Here is a 25,402-nt window from a genome sequence, read left to right as displayed (position 1 = left end):
GAAATAAACACTGCAAAGTCAAGCATACTCTTTTTAGGCTAACAGCTATGCTTTGTATTTGCAGCCAAGAGACAGAAGAATAGAAGTTTTTTGTAGTTTACCCTCAGGCCACTAGAATACCTTACCTTTTTGGAGACCAGATACAATGCGCATATTTAGTCAAATTTTAAAACTCCTTTAAAGTCCTTTACAACAGGGAACTTCAGCACTGTGTTCTTTAATCTGCCTTATTCACCAGTGACTATTCCCGTCTTAGAAGCTGAATGAACATGTGTTCTCATATAAGTGATCTGGAGGAGTTTGTGTAGAAACTCTGGGGGAGAGGACTACTGTCATTGTACACTTGACTAAGTAATTCATTTTCTCTCTGAAAAATGCACCTGCACAGAGCCACGAGCATGGATAAAACACTTAGGACACAGCTTACCAGATGAGACAAATTGGTCCTGGCAGTCTTTGAGATAGTTGGCATCATAGCCCCATTGCACTGATATCCAAATCCTCTAAGCAATAAAGGAGGAACATAAGCTTTTTATTTCCATCAACAGTTAAGCCGATGAGTGATCGTCTCCATTTAACAATGCTTTACATCTTTGGCAACCGTCTAAAAATGGCCTGCCTTTAGATGCTCAGGGCCTCCTGCTTAAAAATGCAGTGCAAACAAAAGCACAATCTTTCATTGCTTTATCATGTGAATGATCTGGAGGGGTTTGTTTGGAAGCTCTAGATGGCTGAGAGGACCGCTGTCATAATACTCTTGACTAAGTAATTTTTAGTTTGCTTTGGGCAATGGAAACCTGCAAATGAAGAGCTAGAAGGGGAAAAAATGTGGGTCTTCTAACTAAGCTAAATTGATAACATGGGAAACAAAGGTAGGTAATGGGAATAGTCCAATCAGGCCATCTCTGAAATCTTCACCCCTCCAGGTGAAAAATTTGAATTCCTTTAACAGTTCCACAAAGGTACTATATTCCAAGTTTGCTGCTCAAGGATACATGAATTGTTTCAGCTTTTAGAAGTGAACTTGGCATGACACTTGGGCACATTGGCAGCCAATGCCCCTTGCTTCTCAGGCACCTTTTTTTTCTTTGAGGAATCTTCTTTGCCAGGAGGTTCCCCTCAAAATCATACCCCATTCCTCTATTTACTCAGTGCATTGAGTTTAGCCAGTTCCTGGGAGAAAAACTGTGTAAGTAAAATCACTCATACTTGAAGGGTCCAACAGCCCCAGTGTTCCAAGGATATTAACATCTTAAGAGACCCTGAAGGTTAATGTAAGTAATTTCACTAACTGAAAGGATTTCCAACAGAAGAATCTAGTAAAATAAGGAATTGTGGACGCAGTGGGGAGCCATCTGGTAACAAAGCAAGGAAGCTTTCCTTTTGCTCTAAATTCCGATCAACTGTGCAGAAGTAAGAGCATTATCTGCAGCCCTCTTTACACCTCCCATATGCATAGTTAAAAGGCATATATAATACCGCTCGCAAAACTAAATTGCTGAAGACTATATCTGCCATCCAGTTTTAGGAACAAATATGCAGACAAATCTTTTAGTTAATCCACTGTTGCAAAAAATTATGGAATTGATGAGTGTAAAAGATGCAAGTACCTATTTGAAACTCACCAGAAACAGATGTCTACCTATGCTTTTCAGTGACAATGTTATCCCTCTACGCGTAGCACTTTCAATTCCATAATTAGATTCAGTTGCATTGTTAATGTACTGTTGACATTAACTTGTATCTCATATACACAAGACTGGGAATACACATATGTTAACTTGAAACAGCTGTTTGCAAAATTACTACAATATGGCCAATACTTCTTTTAACCATTATGTCCTTCCATTCAAACATGATTTGCATCTGTAAGCACTTATTATATATAAAATTAAAGGAAGATTTATGACATAAAACGATAAATTTTGATGCTACATTAATATTGCATTTGACAATAGCACGGTAGAAAAAGAAAGTTAATAGAAATCTTTCTACAGATCAGAAGCTGTGCCTCACTGGTATGCACGCCGGAAGGGGCATCTTCCCACATTCCCTAGGGTCTGGGTAGACAACTTTGGGTGGGACCATCTCTATAGTCTGTCTCTTGTCTCCTCTGTTCTTGGGAATGGCAGAATCTTTGAAATAGCTATGTGATGCTCCTCGCTTCTTCCAACAGCCCCATTTCTGGTTAGCTGATATCTGAAATTCCCCAGCTAAAAATGTCTGACTTTATTCTCTCAAAACCTCAGTACCTTTGTGAGCGTTTGAGGTATTGGCCCTCATGTTTCATTGAACCTGGGCATGATTTCGTCAGACCCTTTCCAGTTTTGATAAAGGCAGAGAAGCAACTGCTGAGATGAGCAATGCAAGGGGACAGCAAAGAGAAGGCAGGGGCACCTCTGTCTTGCACAGACTGCAGACCTTAAGGCCTGGCACCCAAGTATCAGCAGCTCCCCCCCGAGTGCCTAACAGTGCCCCCCAGAGCCCAGGGGGACAGCTTCCATGTGTGGTTCACACCTACCTCAGCTACCTCTTCTGGGCCTTACCTTAGTCCAAGGGGTTCCATGGGAACAGACCAACAACTAGAAGGGGTTTAAAAAGCACTAACACTGTTTACTGGGCTTCCCAGGTGGCTCAGCAGTAAAGAATCTGCCTGCAATGCAGGAGACACAGGAGACATGGGTTCGATCCCTAGGTTGGGAATGGCAACCCACTCCAGTATTCTTGCCTGGAGAATCCCATGAACAGAGGAGCCTGGTGGGCTACAGTCCATGGGGTTGCTAAGAGTTGGACTTGACTGACTGACTAATACTTTCAACTTTGAATGCTATTTCTAACATAATGCTTTGTCAAAGCCTCTTGGACGAGTTCTATTTTGAGGACGATTTCTAACTCCCAAAAAATGGTAGAATTGGGTAGTGCATTTATTTTTTCATGTTAGAAAAATTCACTGAATGTCTTTTCTGTGCTAGGCAATTTATTTCTAAACTGAGAATGCAAAGATAAAAATACTAAATGAAAGAAGCCAGCTGCAAAAGAACACATATTGTATAACTCCATGTACAGGATATACTCAGGGCAGGTTGATCTATAGATACATAAAGCAGATGAGCAGTTGTCTAAGGCTGGGGTGGAGAAGAAAAAAGGGTGGAGAGTAATCCCTATATTTCTTTTTAGGGGGTCAAAAAATGTTCTAAGGTTAGATTATGGTGATGGTGCAAATAAGTAAATTCACTACAAACCATTGAATTGCACACTTGAAATGGACACATTTTATGGTATGTAAGCTGTATCTCAGGTTTCCTGGGCGGCACTAGTGGTAAAGAACCCACCTGCCAATGCAGGGGACTCTAGAGTAATGGGTTTGATACCTGGGTCTGAAGATCCCCTGGAGGAGGGCATGGCAACCCACTCCAGTATTCTTGCCTGGAGAATCCCATGGACAGAGGAGCCTGAGGGGCTACAGTCCATAGAGTCAGAGAGACTATGAGTCGCAGAGTCAGACATGACTGAAATTATTTAGTATGCACACATGAACACATTCAAACTATATCTCAATAAACAGTTAAAAGGAAATAGTAAATAAGCGCAACAAACAAGCAAAAAACTCAGTTCCTTCCTTGTGGAGTTGATATTCCAGTGGGTACAAATTATTAAACAAAGAAAGATAAGTGTTGAGATGGGGTGGGGTGTGAAGCCAAGAGCTCTGGGAAGCACAAAGAAAGGCCCCTTTGACCAGTATTTGGGGAATCAGAAGAGGATTTCTAGAGGAGATGACATCTCAGCTGAGAGGCAGTAGCCAGAGAAAGGAGGATGAGAGAGATATATATGCTGAGCTCCGACTCTGTGTTAGGAGTTACTTGATAGAAACATGCTGCTGCTGCTAAGTCACATCAGTCATGTCCGCTCTGTGCATGAGGAAGAGTTAATCCCAGGCCTTGAGAAGCTCAGGTTAGTAGATAGTTATTATATAATGTGGTAGTGCAATGACAGAGTTGGAATATAGGGGCTGCGGAAGTAACAAAAAGGGGGAAAAATCCACTTGAGGGAGACAGTTCCATTTTGACCTAATGAGCTGTAGAACTGTGATCTTCCAAGTGCCTCTTATGCAACCTGACCTCACCCCAGCTTGCTCCTGCTCAGTTACTTAGTTCTGTCAAACTCTGTGCAACCCTATGGACTATAGCCCTCCAGGCTCCTCTGTCTATGGGATTTTTCAGGCAAGAATACTGGAGTGGGTTGCCATTTCTGCCTCCAGGGGATCTTCCCAACCCAGGGAGTTTGAACTCACATCTCCTGTCTCCTTCATTGCAAGCCAGTCATCGGCGAAGACCCAGGATTCAGTTAAGCCATCTGCTCCCTCCCCATCTATGTCTACCTTTAACCAAGGGAAAGACCTTCGAGATCAGAGCAGCTTAGGGAAGACATGAGATGGAGAGTAGGGAGGAGGTGAGAGATAGGGCACATCAAGGCATCCCTGACAAAGAGTAATTCCCCTCAGGGAGCCCTAGTGATCCGTTTTTATTCTCAACAGAGCTTGGAGCTGCCCAGTTCTCTTTCTTTATCCAAACTCACTTTATCATCTTAGTGGAGTCCAAGCTTTGCAAGCATCTTCTCCTGCTGATTATTTCTGGCAGTTTGGTCACTTGTCACTTCCCGAGACATCTGCCAGAAACCACCTCTCGCATGTCCCTCGGGGCTCTGCTTGGCAGACGCCTCCAGCCACATTCCCCACGTGTCTGGACGAGCACCTGCCTGAGGCCTCCAGAGATGGAGAACCTACTATTCTAAAGGTTTTCTACAGTGTATAAATCAAAAATAAGAGGAAAGTTTTAAAGAAATGAATACAATGTTTATTTGATATTTGGTACCTCTCAGCTATCTATTTAATTTTGTGTGCAGGTGTATGCACACAAAGACACCTATATTTGCACACATATGTGTATTTTTTTTCCAGTATGAACTTTTGTTTAAAATAATCCAGAATTCCTGTTTCTGAATCCCTTACTTGACGCACATGCTCTGCCCAGACACAAACCAGAGAAGGCTTGATTTTGGCCTCCACGTTTGTGCTTTCATGTCTGCAGACACAGGATATCAAGTCCGCGCTCAATGGTAAAGGGAAGGCATGTATTTTCACTGTGATTAATAACAGTTTACTGAAGACCCTGCCCAGGGAGGCTTCCACTGGAAGAGAAATCGACTTTCAGCAAATCAGTACTTCAAAGGCTCATGACGACCCCAGGTAACAGAAAAACACCGCTTAGGCCAATTACTCACTTGAGACTGCCCATCCTTCTGGGAAGTGGAAACTTGAGATACAATGTCTGTATCACTTCATCTCAGAATACATAAATAATTCATGGAAGATTTCCATTTATTGATAGAGTAGGTGGCCAAGAGCGTTCTGGTTGTTTACCAATAACATGGCCCCGGAAACTCCATCCTATTGAAACGATTCCTGTTCTTGGCAGGAGTAATGGTGCTAAGGTTGTATCCACACCCTTTTAAAAACATGCCATTGATTCTGCATAACTAATGTGAACATTGAAATGGGGACTCTTTAGAGACATGTATGGACAGAGACCAGGTTCTCCCCAGGGGGTATGCACATGTAGTGGAAACTGGTGAACCCAAATCTGTGTCATCTGATGACTAAACTCATTTTAGGCTACAAAGGCATTGTTTCAATCCCTTCTGTGTGATTCTTAATTCAGACCAAATTTATCTTATAAGTAGAAGAAGTAGCTGCAAATAATTTCATGCCTTGCCAATGACATGGGCACTGATTTTTAACAAAAGGCTCATAAACTCTTTTTATGATACTGTAAAACTGGTGTGCTCATGCCCATTAAAACATAAGCTTTATGTTACATGTAATTAAGGTGAGGAGGAGAGAGTAAAAGTGTAAGTTTTAAAATGTATCTTGTATTACATATTAAATTCATTCATAAAATACCGCACACATTCCATTTCAAAGGCAAAGCTAAGGATAAACAGTAGAGTGAACGATCCCATAGGTGAAAAAAAAGAAATGAATTGAAAAATGGATTGCTATTTCAAGTTCTCCAGAGGTTATACTATACTGGTGGTTAGAGGTCACTTTCTATTTTTTCTGATTGTAAATAAGAAGATATCATTAAAGGCACATTCAGTTGCTATTTGGTCAGTCTAAGTTATAATTTTTGGTCCAATAAAATTTGAAAATTATTATTTATTTTTTCCTGAGGAATGAAACCCTCCAAGTGACTTGTGTATTAAGAAGATGTTTGAAGAGATGTCCAGGGTCTGTCAAAGACAGCTGGAGAGGGTGTTCATAATTTTTATCCATCCCAGAAGCCATTGTGGGAAGAGGCTCTCCTCTCTATGTAGTCCCCGTTTCTGACCAACTCTCATGATGATGGATCTAATGCATAAACATAAGCCATACTGGTTTCAATGTTGGCATTTTATACCATCCTCTCATCTCCACGCATTGATTGCAAAGGGACGTCAAGAATTTTGAATCTCAAACCTTCAGCTGTTAATGTTAGAAAATCTACAGGAGGCCAAACAACCTCTTATACTGAAATAAAGATTAGTGTTAACAACATATGCCCATTTTATGTTCATGTTAAATTTTTTTTCTAATATTTGAATTAATAATTTAATTTTAAGAGCAGACAAATTATAAGCCAAATAAAAAATTAAATTATAGACTGTAAGTAAAATAAAAATGTTGACCCTGATGCCATAGACTAAGATTTTAATCTATAGATTTTGAACAGATTTTATTATTTAAAAAGATGGAAGTACAATTGAATAAAATATGTAAATAAATCACATACAATCACCATTAAATCACTTAAACGAGCATTAAGAGCTGCATCAAATTGATGTATTTCACCAGCCAACCATAAAAGAAGGAAAATCACTATGAAGCTGTTGAAAATCAGTTGAATCCATTTAATACTTATGACACCATGTTGTTTCTGAATCCTGAGGTCCCTATGGTCAACTGTAATCACTTTGCTTTTTAAAAAATCTAAACATTTTAATGATTTTTATAGGAATACTTTTCCATGTAATAAAAATAATAAGAACCTACACAAACATTTCTTATGAAAATAACTTGATTAGATATATTAAATGTCTCCTCATAACCTAATCTAAAATGCAGTTTTCCCCCAGATATGTTACACAAACAGTTGGAAAAAGGACTTTTGAAAAAAACTAAGTGAAAACAGTTCTTTGCAGAGAGTGCTATGGACTTGGGAGAAAATACCAGTCAGCATAAATCAAATTCAAAACCTGATATACCTAAATATGATGATCCTTTTATAGTGTTTTTTCTAATCATGGCTGCTTTCATTTTGCTCCTACCATTAGCTGGGTTTAAGTAATTATCTTTATTTACACTGCAGAGAGACTTACAAATTGTAAATACCCTCCATAAGTTTTAAGAATTTGTATTTTGATTGTGTATTGAGTGTGTTAAAGCATAGTGGTCCAACATTTAATAGAGCTATAAAACAAATTCTTTATATATCAATAAACATAAAGAAAACAAATGGAGCATGATTTTTAGGAGAGGACTGTATGGTCTGAATCAGTTAGAAAAAAAAATAAGTTCTACAGCTCCCTACACCAAGTGACTGAACCGTGAAAGAAATATGGAAGTTGATAATAGCAGTTACTCCAGCAATAAAAACATGATAAAAGGCTCTTTGACAGTACGAAGGCCTGGAAGCTGTGCCAAATACAAAATCTAGTTTGTAGGGGCTGGCAGTATCCTGCTGCCTTTAGTAGGTCTTTGGGGTTTCCGACAGCTTTCGGTCCATCTCTGTAAGTTGAAGTGATCTATCAAAATGCCTTAGTTTTGAAGAGTAGTCAAAATCATTTGAGCTTTAAATACATATTTTAAAACAACACTGCAGCAGTATTGGCAGAGCAGTTACTCCTTGCTTTGGTCAAAATGGCAGAATCTGCTGTAGTGTAATACCATTTTGTACTTGGATATGTGTTTTTGAAGTTATCAGCCCATATGAGCTCACTCAAAATCTTGTTTGCTCATTTTAAGTATGATAATTCTAGTTACTGATTTCGATGACACTTTGGTCTTTTTTATAAGATGAAAATACACAGAGAAAACTTTAGATACTGCTGAGTCTTTCAGTATTTTCTCAAACTAAGGAGCTCATAAAATAATATTTAGTAAGATCCTCGCCCTGATCATCTCTCTACGTTCTGCACTTGTTGCTGTATTAGATACCAGCCACTCCCCTTCACCCTCTCCCACCATGCCAAAGCATTGTGGCTTTGAAATAACTCTTACTAAGTTACATAATTTTTGACCAGTTTCTGTTATTTCTTTTTGGAATCATTCAGTGAGATGAAACTAAAAAAAAAGAAAGTTCAGGTGCAGAACAGCATTATTTTTTTCTCCATAAACATTACCAGAATGGTTTCCATCTCAAAAATTGGTGATTTTATCCAAAGCTTTCTAAGTGGGAATAGTTCTGTAGGGCAGACTGCAGCACAGAGGCACCTACTTGAAGAGGATTAAATGATCCAATGTAAAGCTGGTGGTGAACCTTCTTGTTTGCACATCCCTAGGGGATCCTCTTTGCTTACTTGGATGGCTGGCAAATAGTGTACTGTGCCTTTAAACACACACACACACACACACACACACACACACACACACATAATCAACAAGGATGCTTGGGAATGCTAATGCAGTTATTCTTGACTTCTAATATTATAAATGTTTTCTTTAGATTGGATACCAATCAATTCTTGCCAAAAATAATTCACTTAGGTTTAACTTTTACATCAAAAAAATATTAAAATACCTACTCTATTTTTCTCATTCAAATTATGAACTTGTCAAACACACACAAATATAAATGCACACACAAACACACACCTATTTTCTTAAGGTAAGTAAAATGAAGAAACAGTGAGAACTGGACATGGAACAACAGACTGGTTCCAAATAGGAAAAGGAGTACGTCAAGGCTGTGTATTGTCACTCTGCTTATTTAACTTATATGCAGAGTACATCATGAGAAACGCTGGACTGGAAGAAACACAAGCTGGAATCAAGATTGCCGGGAGAAATATCAATAACCTCAGATATGCAGATGACACCACTCTTATGGCAGAAAATGAAGAGGAACTCAAAAGCCTCTTGATGAAAGTGAAAGTGGAGAGTGAAAAAGTTGGCTTAAAGCTCAACATTCAGAAAACGAAGATCATGGCATCCGGTCCCATCACTTCATGGCAAATAGATGGGGAAACAGTGTCAGACTTTATTTTTTTGGGCTCCAAAATCACTGCAGATGGTGACTGCAGCCATGAAATTAAGATGCTCACTCCTTGGAAGGAAAGTTATGACCAACCTAGATAGCCTATTGAAAAGCAGAGACATTACTTTGCCAACAAAGTCCGTTTAGTCAAGGCTATGGCTTTTCCTGTGGTCATGTATGGATGTGAGAGTTGGACTGTGAAGAAGGCTGAGCACCGAAGAATTGATCCTTTTGAACTATTGTGTTGGAGAAGACTCTTGAGAGTCCCTTGGACTTCAAGGAGATCCAACCAGTCCATTCTGAAGGAGATCAGCCCTGGGATTTCTTTGGAAGGAATGATGCTAAAGCTGAAACTCCAGTACTTTGGCCACCTCATGCGAAGAGTTGACTCATTGGAAAAGACTCTGGTGCTGGGAGGGATTGGGGGCAGGAGGAGAAGGGGACGACAGAGGATGAGATGGCTGGATGGCATCACTGACTCAATGGACGTGAGTCTGAGTGAACTCCGGGAGTTGGTGATGGACAGGGAGGCCTGGCGTGCTGCGATTCATGTGGTCTCAAAGAGTCAGACACGACTGAGCGACTGAACTGAACTGAATTGAACTGAAGTAAAATGTGGGTTTTTTTTTTTCATTCAAAGAGTTAACTAAAATGATTCTTAGCATTTCGGTGCCTTGCAGACAAAACTTGTCACTGTATTGTATTCAAAAGCTTTGTCATTGTAGAGCAGGGAGTTCATCTGATCAAAATTTGTAGAGTATTAGGGTTGGAAGGAAGTATATGGTCATATTATTAAACTATACTTTAGTAGTTGAGTCCACAGGATGATATTTTTGGTGTATGGTGGTGGTGCTTTAGTCGCTAAGCTGTGTCTGACTCTTGCAACCCCATAGGCTCCTCTGTCCATGGGATTATCCAGGCAAGAATACTGGAGTGGGTTACCATTTCCTTCTCCAGGAGATCTCTTCCACCCATGAATTGTACCCAGGTCTCCTCATTGCAGGCGGATTCTCTACCGACAGAGCTACGAGGGAATTCCTATAAGGTGTATACCTCCAGTAAAAAGGAAAATAAAGCATATTCTCCAAACATGGATTATTACTAGTAAGACATTTATTAATTGTATTATTACAACTGTTTCTAAAATCCACTACTATTTCAGTGGTAAAGAGGTAAATGCAAAGCTAACCTCAGTCAGAAGTGTATTTACAGTTAGGTTGGCAGTAAATTATAAGACACATCCACTGACTATAATCTGTTACAGAATATGTAATACATTAAAACAGGATAGAGGAGCTACATGAATTGGCAACATTTTATATCATTAAAAAAGCACTAAAAACCAAAAAATGATGCTTACACATAGCTGTAGATACTATAAAATATTTCATTTTTAAAGTTAATTCTGTACCGCTCATTTAAAAAATTTATCACCTGTTTTTAGACGCAGGTATGTATTGTTTATATCAAGTGATATTTGTGCTTAGATATAATTTAAGACCATTAAATATAAATTTATGTTTACTTTCATATAAAAATATATATAAAAATAGAGTATTTAAAGGAAGTTTATATTCATACTAAGGAACTGATCAATCAAAATAGATTTATTTTTGGTATAGTATTGGAATTGAGGTATTTGTGCATTTGGTAATTTCAGCTAAGCACTGAATTAGCCCTCTCAGTATTTTTTCCCCAAAAGAAAAATAATCCTTTAAGAGTCATTGTAACTGTGAGATGTTATCTCACAACAGAGCTTTTGTACAATAAAGAAATTTACTATTTTAAAATACAGAAGAGAAAGTTTTCAATTACTAGGATTAGATATGTTATATATATATATATATGCCACAGTTTTATAAAAACTAATTGTATGTCTATTCTAAATTTGGATTAGATACACTCTCTCAGGAAAATCAAAATATGTTTACTAGCAACATAGTAGTATTTGTGGACATATACGAATGCTTTCTGGATATAAATGCCTATGCAGTTGAGAATGCTTAATACTTTTCAAATATTTACATAAAATATTAATATAATCACAGTCTTAAATTATATAGGGCTCTAATAGCAAACAAAAGCTTTTTTCTTAAGTAATATCATCAATGAAACATAATAAAGTAACCCATAAGGAACTATATCTTGTTTTTCTCACTTTAAAATTATATACTTAATCAACTCAGACTTCAGTTACCCATCCAAGTTCACGGACAGGCTAGGAGGGAATGTTTATGAAAAGTAGAAAGAGTGCAAAGTTAAATATATTGGTGTTTTAACTGTAAAATATTATGCTTCCTATTTCTTTCATAGAATCTCTTAGAATTCCCTGGAAAACATTCCTGTTATTCTTCTTTCAGTTAAAGGATTTAAAAATCTGGAAAGAAACTGTTTTCATAAGCATTAGATTCACAAAGCCTAAACCCTCATCAATGCCATGTTTTCTCCTGGTAAGGGCAAGCACAGCACAATCCCCACTGGCAGGTGGAATGTAATTCCTCAAACCCTTTTCAATATTAAAGTACCAAAAAAGATGATAACACAATACTCAAGAGCATGATCTTTTTTCCCCACTTATCAAATGTCTATATTTCTCTTTATCATCACAGTGCAATACCGGCCCAGAGTTGATCTAGTTTATGATTATATTTCAGGTCACCTTTTTCTAGTTCTGTCTTTCATCTTGAAACCAACTGATTTCCAAGTGCACATCCTGATTTTATAAAGCTGTAGAAAAAAGTGTAATGACTTTTTTTTAGCTAAATGTGCATCAATGTATATGTGTGTGCCCTTGCGCCTGAGTGTGCGTGGTAGAACCAAAATACAACTGATGACCAGGATTTGGTTCTTAGACCATTGTCCAGGGGAGTGGCTTGTATCCAATTCCAAGTTCAGTCCTTCTGCAGGGCTTCCACAGTTCTTTCAGGGGCACATATCCTGCTGAGAAGGATTTCAGAGCAAACCTGATTAATTGGACCTCTGACATGAAACGGTGATTGAACATTTGTCATAGAGTCTTGTCGTCTTTGTTGTAATTTGCTTTGATTGCTGAAATATTTTCCCACAATATGATTTCTTGATTGTTTCGTTTTAAGAAAGTGATCCTCTTTGGATAATTTAGATTTTATCACCTGCAAATAAAAGAAAAAAAATAGTGAGGCAAAATCAAGGACATTTGAATCCAAACTACTACACAATTGCACTCATCTCACACACTAGTAAAGTAATGCTCAAAATTCTCCAAGCCAGGCTTCAGCAATACGTGAATCGTGAACTTCCAGATGTTCAAGCTGGTTTTAGGAAAGACAGAGGAACCAGAGATCAAAATGCCAACATCCGCTGGATCATCGAAAAAGCAAGAGTTTCAGAAAAACATCTATTTTTGCTTTACTGACTATGCCAAAGCCTTTGACTGTGTGGATCACAGTAAAGTGTGGAAAATTCTGAAAGAGATGGGGAATACCAGACCACCTGACCTACCTCTTGAGAAACCTGTATGCAGGTCAGGAAGCAATAGTGAGAACTGGACATGGAACAACAGACTGGTTCCAAATAGGAAAAGGAGTACGTCAAGGCTGTATATTGTCACCCTGCTTATTTAACTTATATGCAGAGTACATCATGAGAAATGCTGGGCTGGATGAAGCACAAGCTGGAATCAAGATTGCTGGGAGAAATATCAATAACCTCAGATATGCAGATAGCACCACCCTTATGGCAGAAAGTGAAGAAGAACTAAAAAGCCTCTTGATGAAAGTGAAAGAGCAGAGTGAAAAAGTTGGTTTAAAGCTCAACATTCAGAAAACTAAAATCATGGCATCCGGTCCCATCACTTCATGGCAAATAGATGGGGAAATACTGGCTGCCTTTATTTTTCTGGGCTCAAAAATCACTGCAGATGGTGACTGTAGACATGAAATTAAAAGATGCTTACTCCTTGGAACAAAAGTTATGACCAACATAGATAGCATATTAAAAAGCAGAGACATTACTTTGCCCACAAACATCTGTCTAGTTAAGGCTATGGTTTTTCCAGTAGTCATGTATAGATGTAAGAGTTGGACTATGAAGAAAGCTGAGTGCCAAAGAATTGATACTTTTGAACTGTGGTGTTGGAGAAGACTCTTGAGAGTCCCCTGGACTGCAAGGTGATCCAACCAGTCCATCCTAAAGGAGATCAGTCCCGGGTGTTCATTGGAAGGACTGATGTTGAAGCTGAAACTCCAATATTTTGGCCAGCTGATACGAAGACCTGACTCAATTGAAAAGACCCTAATGCTGGGAAAGATTGAGGGCAGGAGGAGAAGGGGACAACAGAGGATGAGATGGTTGGATGGCATCACTGACTCAATGGAGATGAGTTTGGGTAAACTCCAAGAGTTGGTGATGGACAGGGAGGCCTGGTGTGCTGCAGTCCCTGGGGTCGCAAAGAACTGGACACGACTGAGTAACTGAACTGAACTGAACTGAAGAGCAGGATAACTAACTCACAAAGTTGAACAGCATCTCTATACACAGATGTTGCCCAAATGGCATGAGTATGACTGACATGATCAAGAATCAGTGTAAATTATCTTTCAAAAGGAAAAAGGTTGAAATGAAAAAGTATGCTGCTTTTCTTACTTCAGGGCAGCTGTCTCTAAGGCAAGCAAGGAGTCTCAGATGGTATCTTTACCACACTGCTGTGAGTGCGTGTGTGCGCATATGTGAGTGTATTTAGGTTAGATGTTAATAAATAGAAGACACTGACATCTTGCTGAGTCACTGATTCAAATGTGGTACTCTAAACCTATCATGGCATCCTTTTAGAGAATGATAACTAAATGATAACTAAAATGACTTTCAAAGGAAAGAGAAAATGTTTTTGCACCTCATACCCACAAGCTGACACTGTTACAGCCAGTGGTTTCACTTCTCTGAGAAAGAGGTTAAGTTAAGAACCTGAAGGAGCCGCCTAAGTTCCATTACGCTAATAGCTTTATAAATGTTTGTACGTATGTAGATATATTTTTACCTTGAAATTGTTTTCATTAGGCAGTATAAACATTTATAAAGCATAAAAGAGTATCTGATAAAAAAAGTTTCCTTCCCATCACCACTCTTTATCTCCAGTCACTCAATTCCCTCCCCAGAGGCAATGTATATTTTAGTTTTTTTCCCATTCTCTTCACAGATATTTTAGGAATATTAACATGCACACATACAAACAAAAAGGCCACATATATTGTCTATTTGTACAGTATATAAAACACAGCTTGGTGAAATCTTATCATTGTCAGCTTTAATCACTGGGTTAATGTACCACAGGTTGTTAGCAACAAAAGTCAGAGAAAATGAGGTGGGGACCAAGAGAGACTGGGGTGGGGGGAGGGTTGAGAAGTAGGGAAAAGAGAAAATACTGGCAAAAATGTTTTGAATGTGTTTGCAGATGAACAGCAAATCTTTTAATTTCATCATACTAATACAATTGTAAGACATTACTTTCAGTCAATATGGACACATTATTTATTTATTACTAACGCCAACAAGGAGAAGGCAATGGCAACCCACTCCAGTACTCTTGCCTGGAGAACCCCAGGGATGGGGGAGCCTGGTGGGCTACCGTCTATGGGGTCGCACAGAGTTGGACACGACTGAAGCGACTTAGCGGCAGCAATGCCAACAAAGGTCCGTCTAGTCAAGGCTATGGTTTTTCCAGGGGTCATGTATGGATGTGAGAGTTGGACTGTGAAGAAACCTGAGCACCGAAGAATTGATGCTTTTGAACTGTGGTGCTGGAGAAGACTCTTGTGAGTCCCCTGGACTGCAAGGAGATCTAACCAGTCCATCCTAAAGGAGACCAGTCCTGGGTGTTCATTGGAAGGACTGATGCTGAGGCTGAAACTCCAATACTTTGGCCACCTCATGTGAAGAGTTGACTCATTGGAAAAGACTCTGATGCTGGGAGGGATTGGGGGCAGGAGGAGAAGGGGACAACAGAGGATGAGATGGCTGGATGGCATCACCAACTCCATGCACATGAGTTTGGGTGAACTCTGGGAGTTGGTGATGGGCAGGGAGGCCTGGTGTGCTGCGATTCATGGGGTCACAAAGAGTTGAACATGACTGAACAACTGAACTGAACTGAATGATTAATGAAAGCAACACAAGCTCAAAAAAAAAAAAAAAAAAGAACACTAGCTCATATGGTTTTTAAAAATTCTTTTGAAGGCTATGTAATGGTTTAGGTACATATTTTCTGATAAAAGAATGCAGTGAACACAGTTCCAACAATATAGAATATGTGAAAAAAAGTAGCATTTTATTTGGAAGGTAAGTCTTTGTAGTTAAGTTGTGGGTGAGCAGAAACCATTTCAGAAGAGTTGTGTGAATACAAAGTCTGTAACAATCTATACAAAAAGGTTAAGGGCAGTCATTTTTGGGTGGAGGAATGACAGGCAGTTTAAAATGTATTATTTGTAACTTTTTGGTTCTTACTTTTTAATTTTACTACAATAAATGTGCATTACTTTATAATCATACAAACACTAAGCTATACCCATTTTGAAGAAAAATATAACAGCAATATGTTTTAAAGCCAATTATACCCTGCTAAACCCAAAGAAATGAATTGTTTTTCTGTAACTATGGGAGGTTTGGCTTTTCGTGATCAGGCCCCTCAGATGAAGTGACGCTTAAGAAGTTCAGTGAAGTCAGTAGGTTGTGGTGAGGAATCCTTCTGGATCATAATTTACAGCTCGATCTGCAGTTAACCACTGATTAGTATTCCAGGTCCCAAAGTTGTATGTTTCTATTATGGGTCACCTTCCACCTCTGGTTATATGATAATGTTAAATATAGGCTGGGGACGTGCACCAATGTTTTCCAGAAGGTTTTGTCCATTTTGGAGGCGGTTTGTATTCCTCTATAGCAAGATTAGTGAACATTCTTAAGGAAGTTGATTTAAGCAAACACTTAAGCATAAATAATGTAGTCAACCCTGAAAAAATATTATTCCAGTGTTCTGAAGCCAAAATAAGGTTAATTTTGTTTATATAATGTTACCTTAAGTTCTGGCTTTTGCAACTGCCTGATGATCTGCATACTAATTACAATGAAAAATAAAAGGAGATTCATCCCAATGCAAAAAGATTCTATTCCTTAAAAATTATTTTAATGTTTTCTGTGATTTCAGGGTTGCATTTGATGTTGCATTACAAATATTGGATAATACTAGTTTAGATGTTTACAGCAATTTTGAACACGATTCATAAAAGGGATATACAAAAATATCTATTTCCAGTGTATTTGTATACACGTGGGAGTAGTGTCAGTCTTTTGCCAGATAACATACATAGTTTTATTTTTGATAAAATAGTTCTATTTTTAAATCACTATGCTGATCTCTGAGAATTGAAGATTGAATGATGGGGATACCCCCCAACCCTGCACCTTCTGAGGGCCATTCTAATGTCTCCTACAGTGCCAACGCTTCTTTATGGTATATAAGACTGATTCCTACCCATGATGCCAGGGATTGACCCAATACTTAATTCAGTTGGTTTCCTTTGAATACTATTTTTCAAGAAATAATCAAAGATAATAAATTTCTCAGTTTCTTTTATTAAGCCAGTATTACTCTGCTGAATCCTAAAACAGACAAACCTACAGAGAAAGAATTTCAACTTTGATTGGTCAAAACACAGACAGAAAAAATCCTCCCAAAATGCTACTCTAAATTTAATCTCATATCATTTAAAAAATGTATCAGTACTGCGTGCTGTATCACTCTGTCTCTCTCTTTAGTTGCTAAGTCATGTTCAACTCCTGTAACCCCATGGACTGTAGCCTGCCAGGCTCCTCTGTCCTTGGGATTTACTAGCATATACAATTTACTTCAGGTATGTTAAGCTTCAATATTATGAAATATTTTGTCATAGAAGGTTACTGAAGAATTATTTGTAGCTATATGATGTTTGCCTGAAAACTCAAAGGAACCTACTGTAAAATAATGAAATATTTTAAAGTTGATATTTAAAAATTAAATAGCTCTTCTATAATCTATCAACAACTAATAAGAAACAGAGAAAAGATTTCATTACAATACTAAAACAACTTCATCAAATTTGATGATGATCTATAGAGCATAGGTGAAGAATGAGTCAAAAATTTAATGAAACATAAAAGAAAACACGAATAAATATAAAGACATAAGATGTCAAATCTTTCCAAGTTAATTAAAGTGCTATTCCAATTTTAATCACAGCAGGATTTGGGGGGGATACATGACAAAGGAATTCTAAAACAGATCTCAGAAAATAAATGTAGGAAAATGGCCAAGACCATTTGGGAAAGAAAAAAGAAGCAGTGATGAGAGGAGATTTCAATACCAGATATTCATTCATCAAAGGGACTTGAATTTAGCTTCAATCTACCACAGACGCAATTTGCTGGCTGTGTAAGCCAAGTATGGGCTTCCCAGGTGGCTTAGTGGTAAAGAATCTGCCTGCCAATGCAGGAGATGTGGTTCGATCCCTGGGTCAGGAAGATCCCCGGAGCAGGAACTGGCAATCCACTCCACCAGTATTCTTGCCTGGGAAACCCCACGGACTGGAGGGGTACAGTCCACAGGATTGCAAATAAGTCAGACATGACTGAGCGACTGAGCAAGCATAAGCCAAGTAGAAGTAAAATTCAACACGGAGAAAAAATAGGAATTTTCACACTGCAAATTAAAATGTACTTTATAAACTGCCTGTTCCCTAAAAATTTTCATGGAAAAATAAGGCAATTCTAAATAGGAACCAATGTCATATAAATCTAATGACCATAAATGTTGACAGCCAAGTATTTTTAATTACATGGGATTAAAATCAAGCGTGTGTGTTTAAAATGGAGCTATGTACCAAATTTCCCTGGTGGTTCAGCTGGTAAAGAATCTGCCTGCTATGCGGGAGGCTTGGGTTCGATCCCTGGGTTGGGAAGATCCCCTGGAGAATAGAAAGGCTACCCACTCCAGTATTCTGGCCTGGAGAATTCCATGGACGTTATAGTCCATGGAGTCGCAAAGAGCTGAACACGACTGAGCTACTTTCACTTCACTTCATGTACCAAATTGCAAATAGGATCTCCAGTGGAGAAGGGAGTGAAAATTCAGGGGGGGTGTGTAGTACAAAAACGAAAGAATTTTTGTTTTTATTATATATACTTCAAAAATTTTTAGAATTAGCAAGAATTCATGTAATCATTTTAAAAGAGAAAAGCAGTAGAAGATGATGCTGTATATTATAAAATCAAAATATGATTTATTTTTGCCATATAATATCCATCTTTCAAACTTCGGAGTTCTCTCACTTAAGAAACAAACACATGGAATAACTCAGATATGGTCCCTACCCTCAAGGGCACTTTATAAAGACACATGTCTTAGATACTTGAAGTAAGAACAAGAATGAAATGACTTCAGAGACATTGTCTGAGACTAGATCCCCAAGCTCAGATACTCTATTGTTCCTTAGTAAATATTAATACATTAAGGAGACAGTGCTAATTCATGATGGCCATGATACCTGTCCACACAGCTATTATTTCTTTGTAAAATTTGGTGTCTGGCATTGCCATCAAACTGCTATCTCTTGAGTTTCAAAATATTACTGTATTTTACCTACTCTTATGGACTCTAAAGTGGAAGAAAAGGAGTTAGCTATATTTTTACGTCTTGGAAATGCTATGCAAGTGACCGATGTTTGATTCCTGTAAAGAGTGAATTGTTTCTTTCCTTTGATCTCATGTGTGGAAATATGTCCATGTGAGTCCTTCCAAAATCAGAGGACCGGTTGGGATTACTAAATTCCAAACAGAGTGGTAACTGGAATGTGGCTTTGAAAGAGAGGTGTCAGCAATACAAATGTTAGGCTTATCTCTGGAGAATAATAATAGTAAACAACAAAATGAGCTCTTAGAAAACAAAGGCGAAAAATTTAGGCCTTGAACCAGAGACAAAGGATTCTAGATATTTGTGTAGAATGGTCACCTCAATCAAAGACAAACATGAATGGCTTGATGCTTCCAAATGCTTCTCTAAATCTGGGTGCATAGGATGTGACAACTGCGAAACTGACACGTCTACCTAGAAGAAAAATGAACTACTACATATGGTTAATAACACATAACCAGGTGACTGGGCAAATGTTTACATTACCTGTGAGCATTAGATGATGTTTTTGTTTGTTGCTTGCTTTTTGTGTGTTTTTTTCTTTTTGGCCAGTTTAATATAATCCAAAGAAGCTCCTTGTCTTTAGTTTTGTTTTTGTTATTTTCTTTTTGTGACTTTGCTGTATCAAATTATATTTAAAATTAGACACAGAAAGTGAAGGACAATTGGTTTCCATGAAGTGTGTTAGGTCAGCATTGTCCCATGATCACAAGTATAAGTGTAATAATAAAAATTATTTTTGTCTCAGCAATATTCAAATTTAGATTAAGTTACAAGTAGGAATAGATTTTCAAGTAAAGATTATAGTGTTTCAAAACTGTAATAGATTTTTAATATAGTTTCTATGGAAACTTGGAAAGGGGTAATTTTGGAGCTGGAATCAAGGGCTGTAATGATAAGATATAGGATATGTAGATGATTACATTTCTTTGTGACTCAGTGTAACAAAAATTCTGTGCTTTGGTGTGTAAAAGCAACTTTTACTTTCTCTTAGGCTTCTTATATGTTAAGAGATGTCCCAATTTATGATTGTAGATCTTTCCACATCCATCCATAATTAAGGATTTGGGCACATAGACATTTTAGAAGACATACAAATGGCCACAATTCTACTTGATTAGCTTGGGTCAATGGCTATTGTTAAGACTTACCAAACATGAAAAATTGTTATAAATTACACAACAGAAGTACATGGCAACTTTTACTATTAAATTCATGTAATGTCAACACTCAAAATTGATTTCACATAGTCATCAGAATGAATGTATTACCATGTCAATTAATTGCTGCATCTAAAATAACTATGAATTAAAAAAAAAATGATATACAAAGGGAAAGCTTGGTGAACTGGAAAAGTGTCAGGCAGATTACAAGTAAATACCTTTTCTAAAACTGATCTTGACTTGAATAATACCCGAGGAACTTCTGATGTGGTTCCAGATCCACAGAACAAAATAGAAAACAATTTTCAGTGATGCAAGTGTTCCAAAATTTCTAGACCAGATTAGGGAGGATATTCTGATTACAAACGTGTTTCACAATCATGCCTGAGGTCTGAAGAATGAAGGTAATGGTTTTCTAAGGTGGGAAAACACGAGCTTGAGCAGGCAAAACCAGCTAACACAGTCTTTGAAGATAAATGGATACTACTGAGGTACTTTTTATTTGGCATAGTCATTCTGAAGACAGGACATTCAATTCACAATCCAGTTGCAATATTTATGATCAGCTGAAAAAAATAGCTTAAGAATTCACAGAAAGAGAATAAAAATAAAGTGACAAACAATAGCTAGAAGCCAGTCCTTAAAATTCCATTTCAGGAAACCATGCAATTTTTACAGATAATAAGGAATTCTTTCACGTACCTCCCCCACTCCCAATATTTAATTATAGCCACATGAAATAAGCTATGTTTTGAGTGAAAGGAGTCCAACTTCTGAATGGGTCAAAGATGCTGAGGATTAGAGGGCAAGACTAAAGTTTTCTTTAGGAATGAGGTTTTTATTTTTTTTCTTTTTGTTTCTGGTGTTTCTAAATACTCAGTGTCTCTGTCTTCCAACCTACCTCCAAATTATCAACCCTTCTTGCACTGAGAACTGAGCTTCTTTACTTCCTGCCCCCAGTCAGAACTCAGTTCCTGACTCTGGAAACAAATTCTCCTCTGATGTGGAAAGATTCATTAGAAGGAGTTACAGACCTACAGTAGTTTACTGATTTCAAGTTAAACTGTTGGTTCTATCTTGCACTTCTACACAGTTCCCCAGAGACTAACACCTTGTCTTAAAACTCAGTTTCCAAAGTGGCTAAATAGTCATGTCACTGAATTCTTGATACTGTTGAAATTACCTTTGTTAGTCAAATTGATTTCAAACACTATTTAGATGGACTTGTTGAGTCCTGTAATCTATTTTGATCTTAACTCACCAGTATTTGTTTCCCTACATCTCTCCTGAACTTAGAATTTTTATTTAAGAATATGGCACTATTGGGAGTTCCCTGGTGGCCTAGTGGTTAGGATTCTGCACTTTTACTGCCATGGGTTCAATCCCTGGTCAGGGAGCTGAGATCTTACAGTGGTGCAGCACAGCCTGTACATATTGTTGTTTAGTTGCTAAGTCTTATAAACCTTTTTTGGGATCCCAGGGACTGTAGCCCGCCACACCCTCTGTCCATGGGATTTTCCAGGCAAGAAGTGCTGGAGTGGGTTGCCATTTCCTTCTCCAGGGGATTTTCTCAACCCAGGGATTGAACTGGAGTCTTCTGCATCAGCAGGTAGGTTATCACCAAACCACCAGGGAAGCCCTAGTCTACATATGCATATGGCATACAAATGTTATCAGGACTTCCCAGGTGGCACATTGGTAAAGAGATGCAAGAGACATAGTTTTGATCACTGGGTCAGAAAGATCCCCTGGAGGGCATGGCAACCCACTCCAGTATTCCTGCCTGGAAAATTGCATGGTCAGAGGAACCTGGAGGGTTACAATCCATGGGGTCACAGTCGGACATGACTAAGTGACTGAGCACTCACGCACAAAGCGTTATCTAGAAACAATTACTGTGGACCAACATTTTCCACTATTGGAGTCACTAGAAGGATTTGCCCAGCACTATTCTGGAGTTTTTAAAAGAGATCTTCTTTTAGGCCATTTCATTTCTCATCAGAAGAGATCTCCAGCCTCCTGTTTGAGGTGACATGCGACTGATTGCTGGTATTTAGGAGGCTTCAGGACTTTAAGAACTCTGCTTTTCAGAAGCCAGTCTCATGTTTGACTTTCTAATTTCAGCCTCTAGATTAGTTTGCTCTTTGCTATACCTGTCTTTCTGAGTCTAGACTCTCTGCTGTTCAATTTTAAAAGAAATCCCATGTGTATGGGTGTAGGTTCTTGGCTGCATGGATTGGGGTGAGGGACTCAGTGTCCATTGCACACAGACTGTCAGCCAATTGTTTTCTGATGCGTGCTGCAGCCCTGCCTCCCTCAGCACCCGGCTCCTTCAGGTCTGAACCACACAGAGGATCCGTGAGTCAAGCCTGCCCTTGTTATAACTGGTGTTTCTCTTCTGTAGGCACTTTATCGTTTTTTAGGGAAAATATAAACTTTTGCTTTTTTAAACTATGAAAGAATTTTTAAATTTTTAATATTTTAAAGTTTTTATTGAAATAGAGTTGATTTACAATGTTGTGTTAGTTTCAGATATACAGAAAAGTGATTCAGTGTGTATATATATATATATATATATACACACACATATACAGCAGAGAAGGCAATGGCAACCCACTCCAGTACTCTTGCCTGGAAAATCCCATGGACGGAGGAGCCTGGTGGGCTGCAGTCCATGGGGTCGTGAAGAGTCGGGCACGACTGAGCGACTTCACTTTCACTTTTCACTTTCATGCATTAGAGAAGGAAATGGCAACCCACTCCAGTGTTCTTGCCTGGAGAATCCCAGGGACAGAGGAGCCTGGTGGGCAACTTAGCAGCAGCAGCAACACATATATAGACACACACACATATATTGTTTTTTAGATTCTTTTCCATTGTAAGTTGTTACAAGATATTGAGTATAGTTCCCTGTGCTGTATGTAGGTCCTTATTAGGCATTTTACACTATAATTTTTCTTGCAGGCTAAGTCAAACTTCTTAAAATGAATTAAGATTTCTTGTCTGTTATGAATTATTTCTTATTCTGTCTTTTTTTTTTGGGTGATGGTGGTGGTGGAGATTTATGTCTTTAAAATCTTTTTTTGTGGAGTTTCAAGTGGAAGAGAAGACAAATGCTTGTGGTCAATCTGCCACATTTAATCTGTACTCCAAGAGTGATTTTAGACCTTATTCTCTATGCTAGGTTTCCCAAAATGTGTTTACTGAGGTGTTAATAGTTATTATTAAAAAAAGAAAAGTGGTCTGTGGTCAACATTTTGGGAAAAACTGGGTCAAACTAAGCTAAACCGTTTCTTTGCTTGTAAGGGCTATTGGGATCATTTAATATACTAATATTATTTAAGAATCCTTTAAGTGGTAGTATTTCCCAAACCGCAGATCTTGATTTCACCAGGCTAGAACACTAAGACCTAAAGTAAGAAAAATGCTAATCAAAGCAATCCAAAGTCCATCTCAGCTTGGCACTTAATCAGTTCACTGCATATAACATGAAATGAAATAGTGATGGGTCAGCATCTCTTTCTAAGGCCTACCAACATTCCACATTCCAGACTGCAGAGGCAGGGCTGGATAGCTGCCTCCTGGGCCATCATACTAGTGCAACATAGAGTGACTGACACTTTTCTGTATTTATCCTCCATTTAATTATCCTTCTTCAGAGAGACACCCTGATGTTATTGGTGTTATCACCATTCAATATAGGATGCTCCCTATGGAAGAGCATTTTGTACCAAGCTGTCTCAGGAAAGGCTGAGCTCCATTATGGCTAATGAGCTCATTGTCACCATGTACCAATCTTTAATCAACCACTAGAAAAAGCTCGAATTCATTTGCATCCTTTCCAGGTTTTAGCTCACTCACAGTTGATGTTTGCCGCATAACTAAAGGCACCATCCAAAACCACTCTTGGGCAAGAGCTACCTGGATCCTGTTTGTTGTCCTGTATAAACACTGGGAAAACAAAATTCCATTTCTACCCATGAAGAGAAACACCTGCTTTTCTAATCAGCAGGAACAGTTTAGTCAAAATTGATGCATACCAGTTGGAAAATTGTTTATAGATTCATGATGGCAACACACCCTCTCTTGCTGCTTTGACAGATGAAAGAGACACCCCGAGACCTTTAATCTCACCTATGGCGACAGGGGCCCACTGGAGCTGGTTTGTTATGTCTATGATAGAATTCTCACCACAAATCAAAGAGAACACACCGAGATCTTACACTGATGATTACAGCAATCTTTCTCAGGTATCTGTGAATCTATAACGGGAATGGTTCCATTGAATACCAAAAGATACAAGGCTCCCAAATTCAAATTCTTTTTGCTTTAATACAGCAGATCTTAATTCTTGCTTTTATGGTACAACAAATTCCTTTGCCAGCTCCTGAGTCGAGCACAGAGGAAAATGTGGTTGTTATTAATGAATTTCTGCCCTTTAATGTTTTGTATGAGACCAATAATCTTCGTTTTCCCAGCTTGCTACATTCATCATTAAACCATCCTTTTTTGCAAAATGCTTTAGATATTCTTGATTGTTTATAATAGGCTAACAGTGATTTAAGATGTTGGGTGACAGTTTAGAAAGCTTATAAAACACTCAGTGTCAGCACTGGAGACTTCCTGAGGTACAAGTGGTACAAATTGTTCAAGAGTTAAGCAACAATTAGGCCTCTGTGATGAATGACTTTAGAGACTTTGTGATGAAGGGAGTCAGTTGAGAAAGACGATCTTATCAGTTCTATGTTGTAACTGGAAAGGCAAATGCTCCCACAAATATTTCAGCTCCAACATGAAAACATTAAAATGGGTAACACTGCTCCAGAATCAACAGAGAAAATCTGGGTGATATGCATATACCTTACCATCAAGATGGCACACATCAAAAATAAGGATTAATAAAACATAATTTGTATATAATAATTGTACACAAAAATTATAAAATCAAATTAATGAAGTAATTTCCCGACATGCTTAACTCATGATTATGAAAATTAAGGATTTTTTATTAGTAATATTTATAAGCCAATATTCTAGTTTTGATGACTCAAAGAGCTTTACTGTAGTTGACAAATTCCATGACTCTCCCTGTCAACTGGTTGATCCTGTGGCAGAAGATATACATAAGGCAATCATGTGGGAAAGGCATCTTCTTCTGTTTTTATTATTTATTTATTGGCCACACCATGTGGCTTGTGGGATTTTAGTTCCTGACCAGGGATTGAACCTGGGCCTTCGGCAGTGAGAAGGTAGAG

General features: G+C 38.2%; 1 protein-coding gene across 4 annotated transcripts in view; it reads right to left on the bottom strand.

Moving 5' to 3' along the window:
- Nucleotides 1-10,385: 10,385 nt before the first annotated feature.
- Nucleotides 10,386-25,402, bottom strand: part of CPED1 (cadherin like and PC-esterase domain containing 1) — a 324,686-nt gene continuing 309,669 nt past the window's right edge. For all 4 annotated transcript variants that reach the window (XM_005205664.5, XM_015470366.3, XM_005205665.4 and 1 more), the window contains one exon: nucleotides 10,386-12,421. In XM_005205664.5, the coding sequence (XP_005205721.1) occupies nucleotides 12,182-12,421 (240 nt within the window). In that variant the 3' untranslated portion in view covers nucleotides 10,386-12,181. The remainder of the gene's footprint in view (nucleotides 12,422-25,402) is intronic.

The sequence above is a fragment of the Bos taurus genome, chromosome 4 (assembly GCF_002263795.3).
Source record: "Bos taurus isolate L1 Dominette 01449 registration number 42190680 breed Hereford chromosome 4, ARS-UCD2.0, whole genome shotgun sequence".
Classification (NCBI taxonomy): domain Eukaryota; kingdom Metazoa; phylum Chordata; class Mammalia; order Artiodactyla; family Bovidae; genus Bos; species Bos taurus.
The sequence above is the reverse complement of the archived record's forward strand: the minus strand, read 5'-3'. Positions and strand labels throughout refer to the sequence as shown.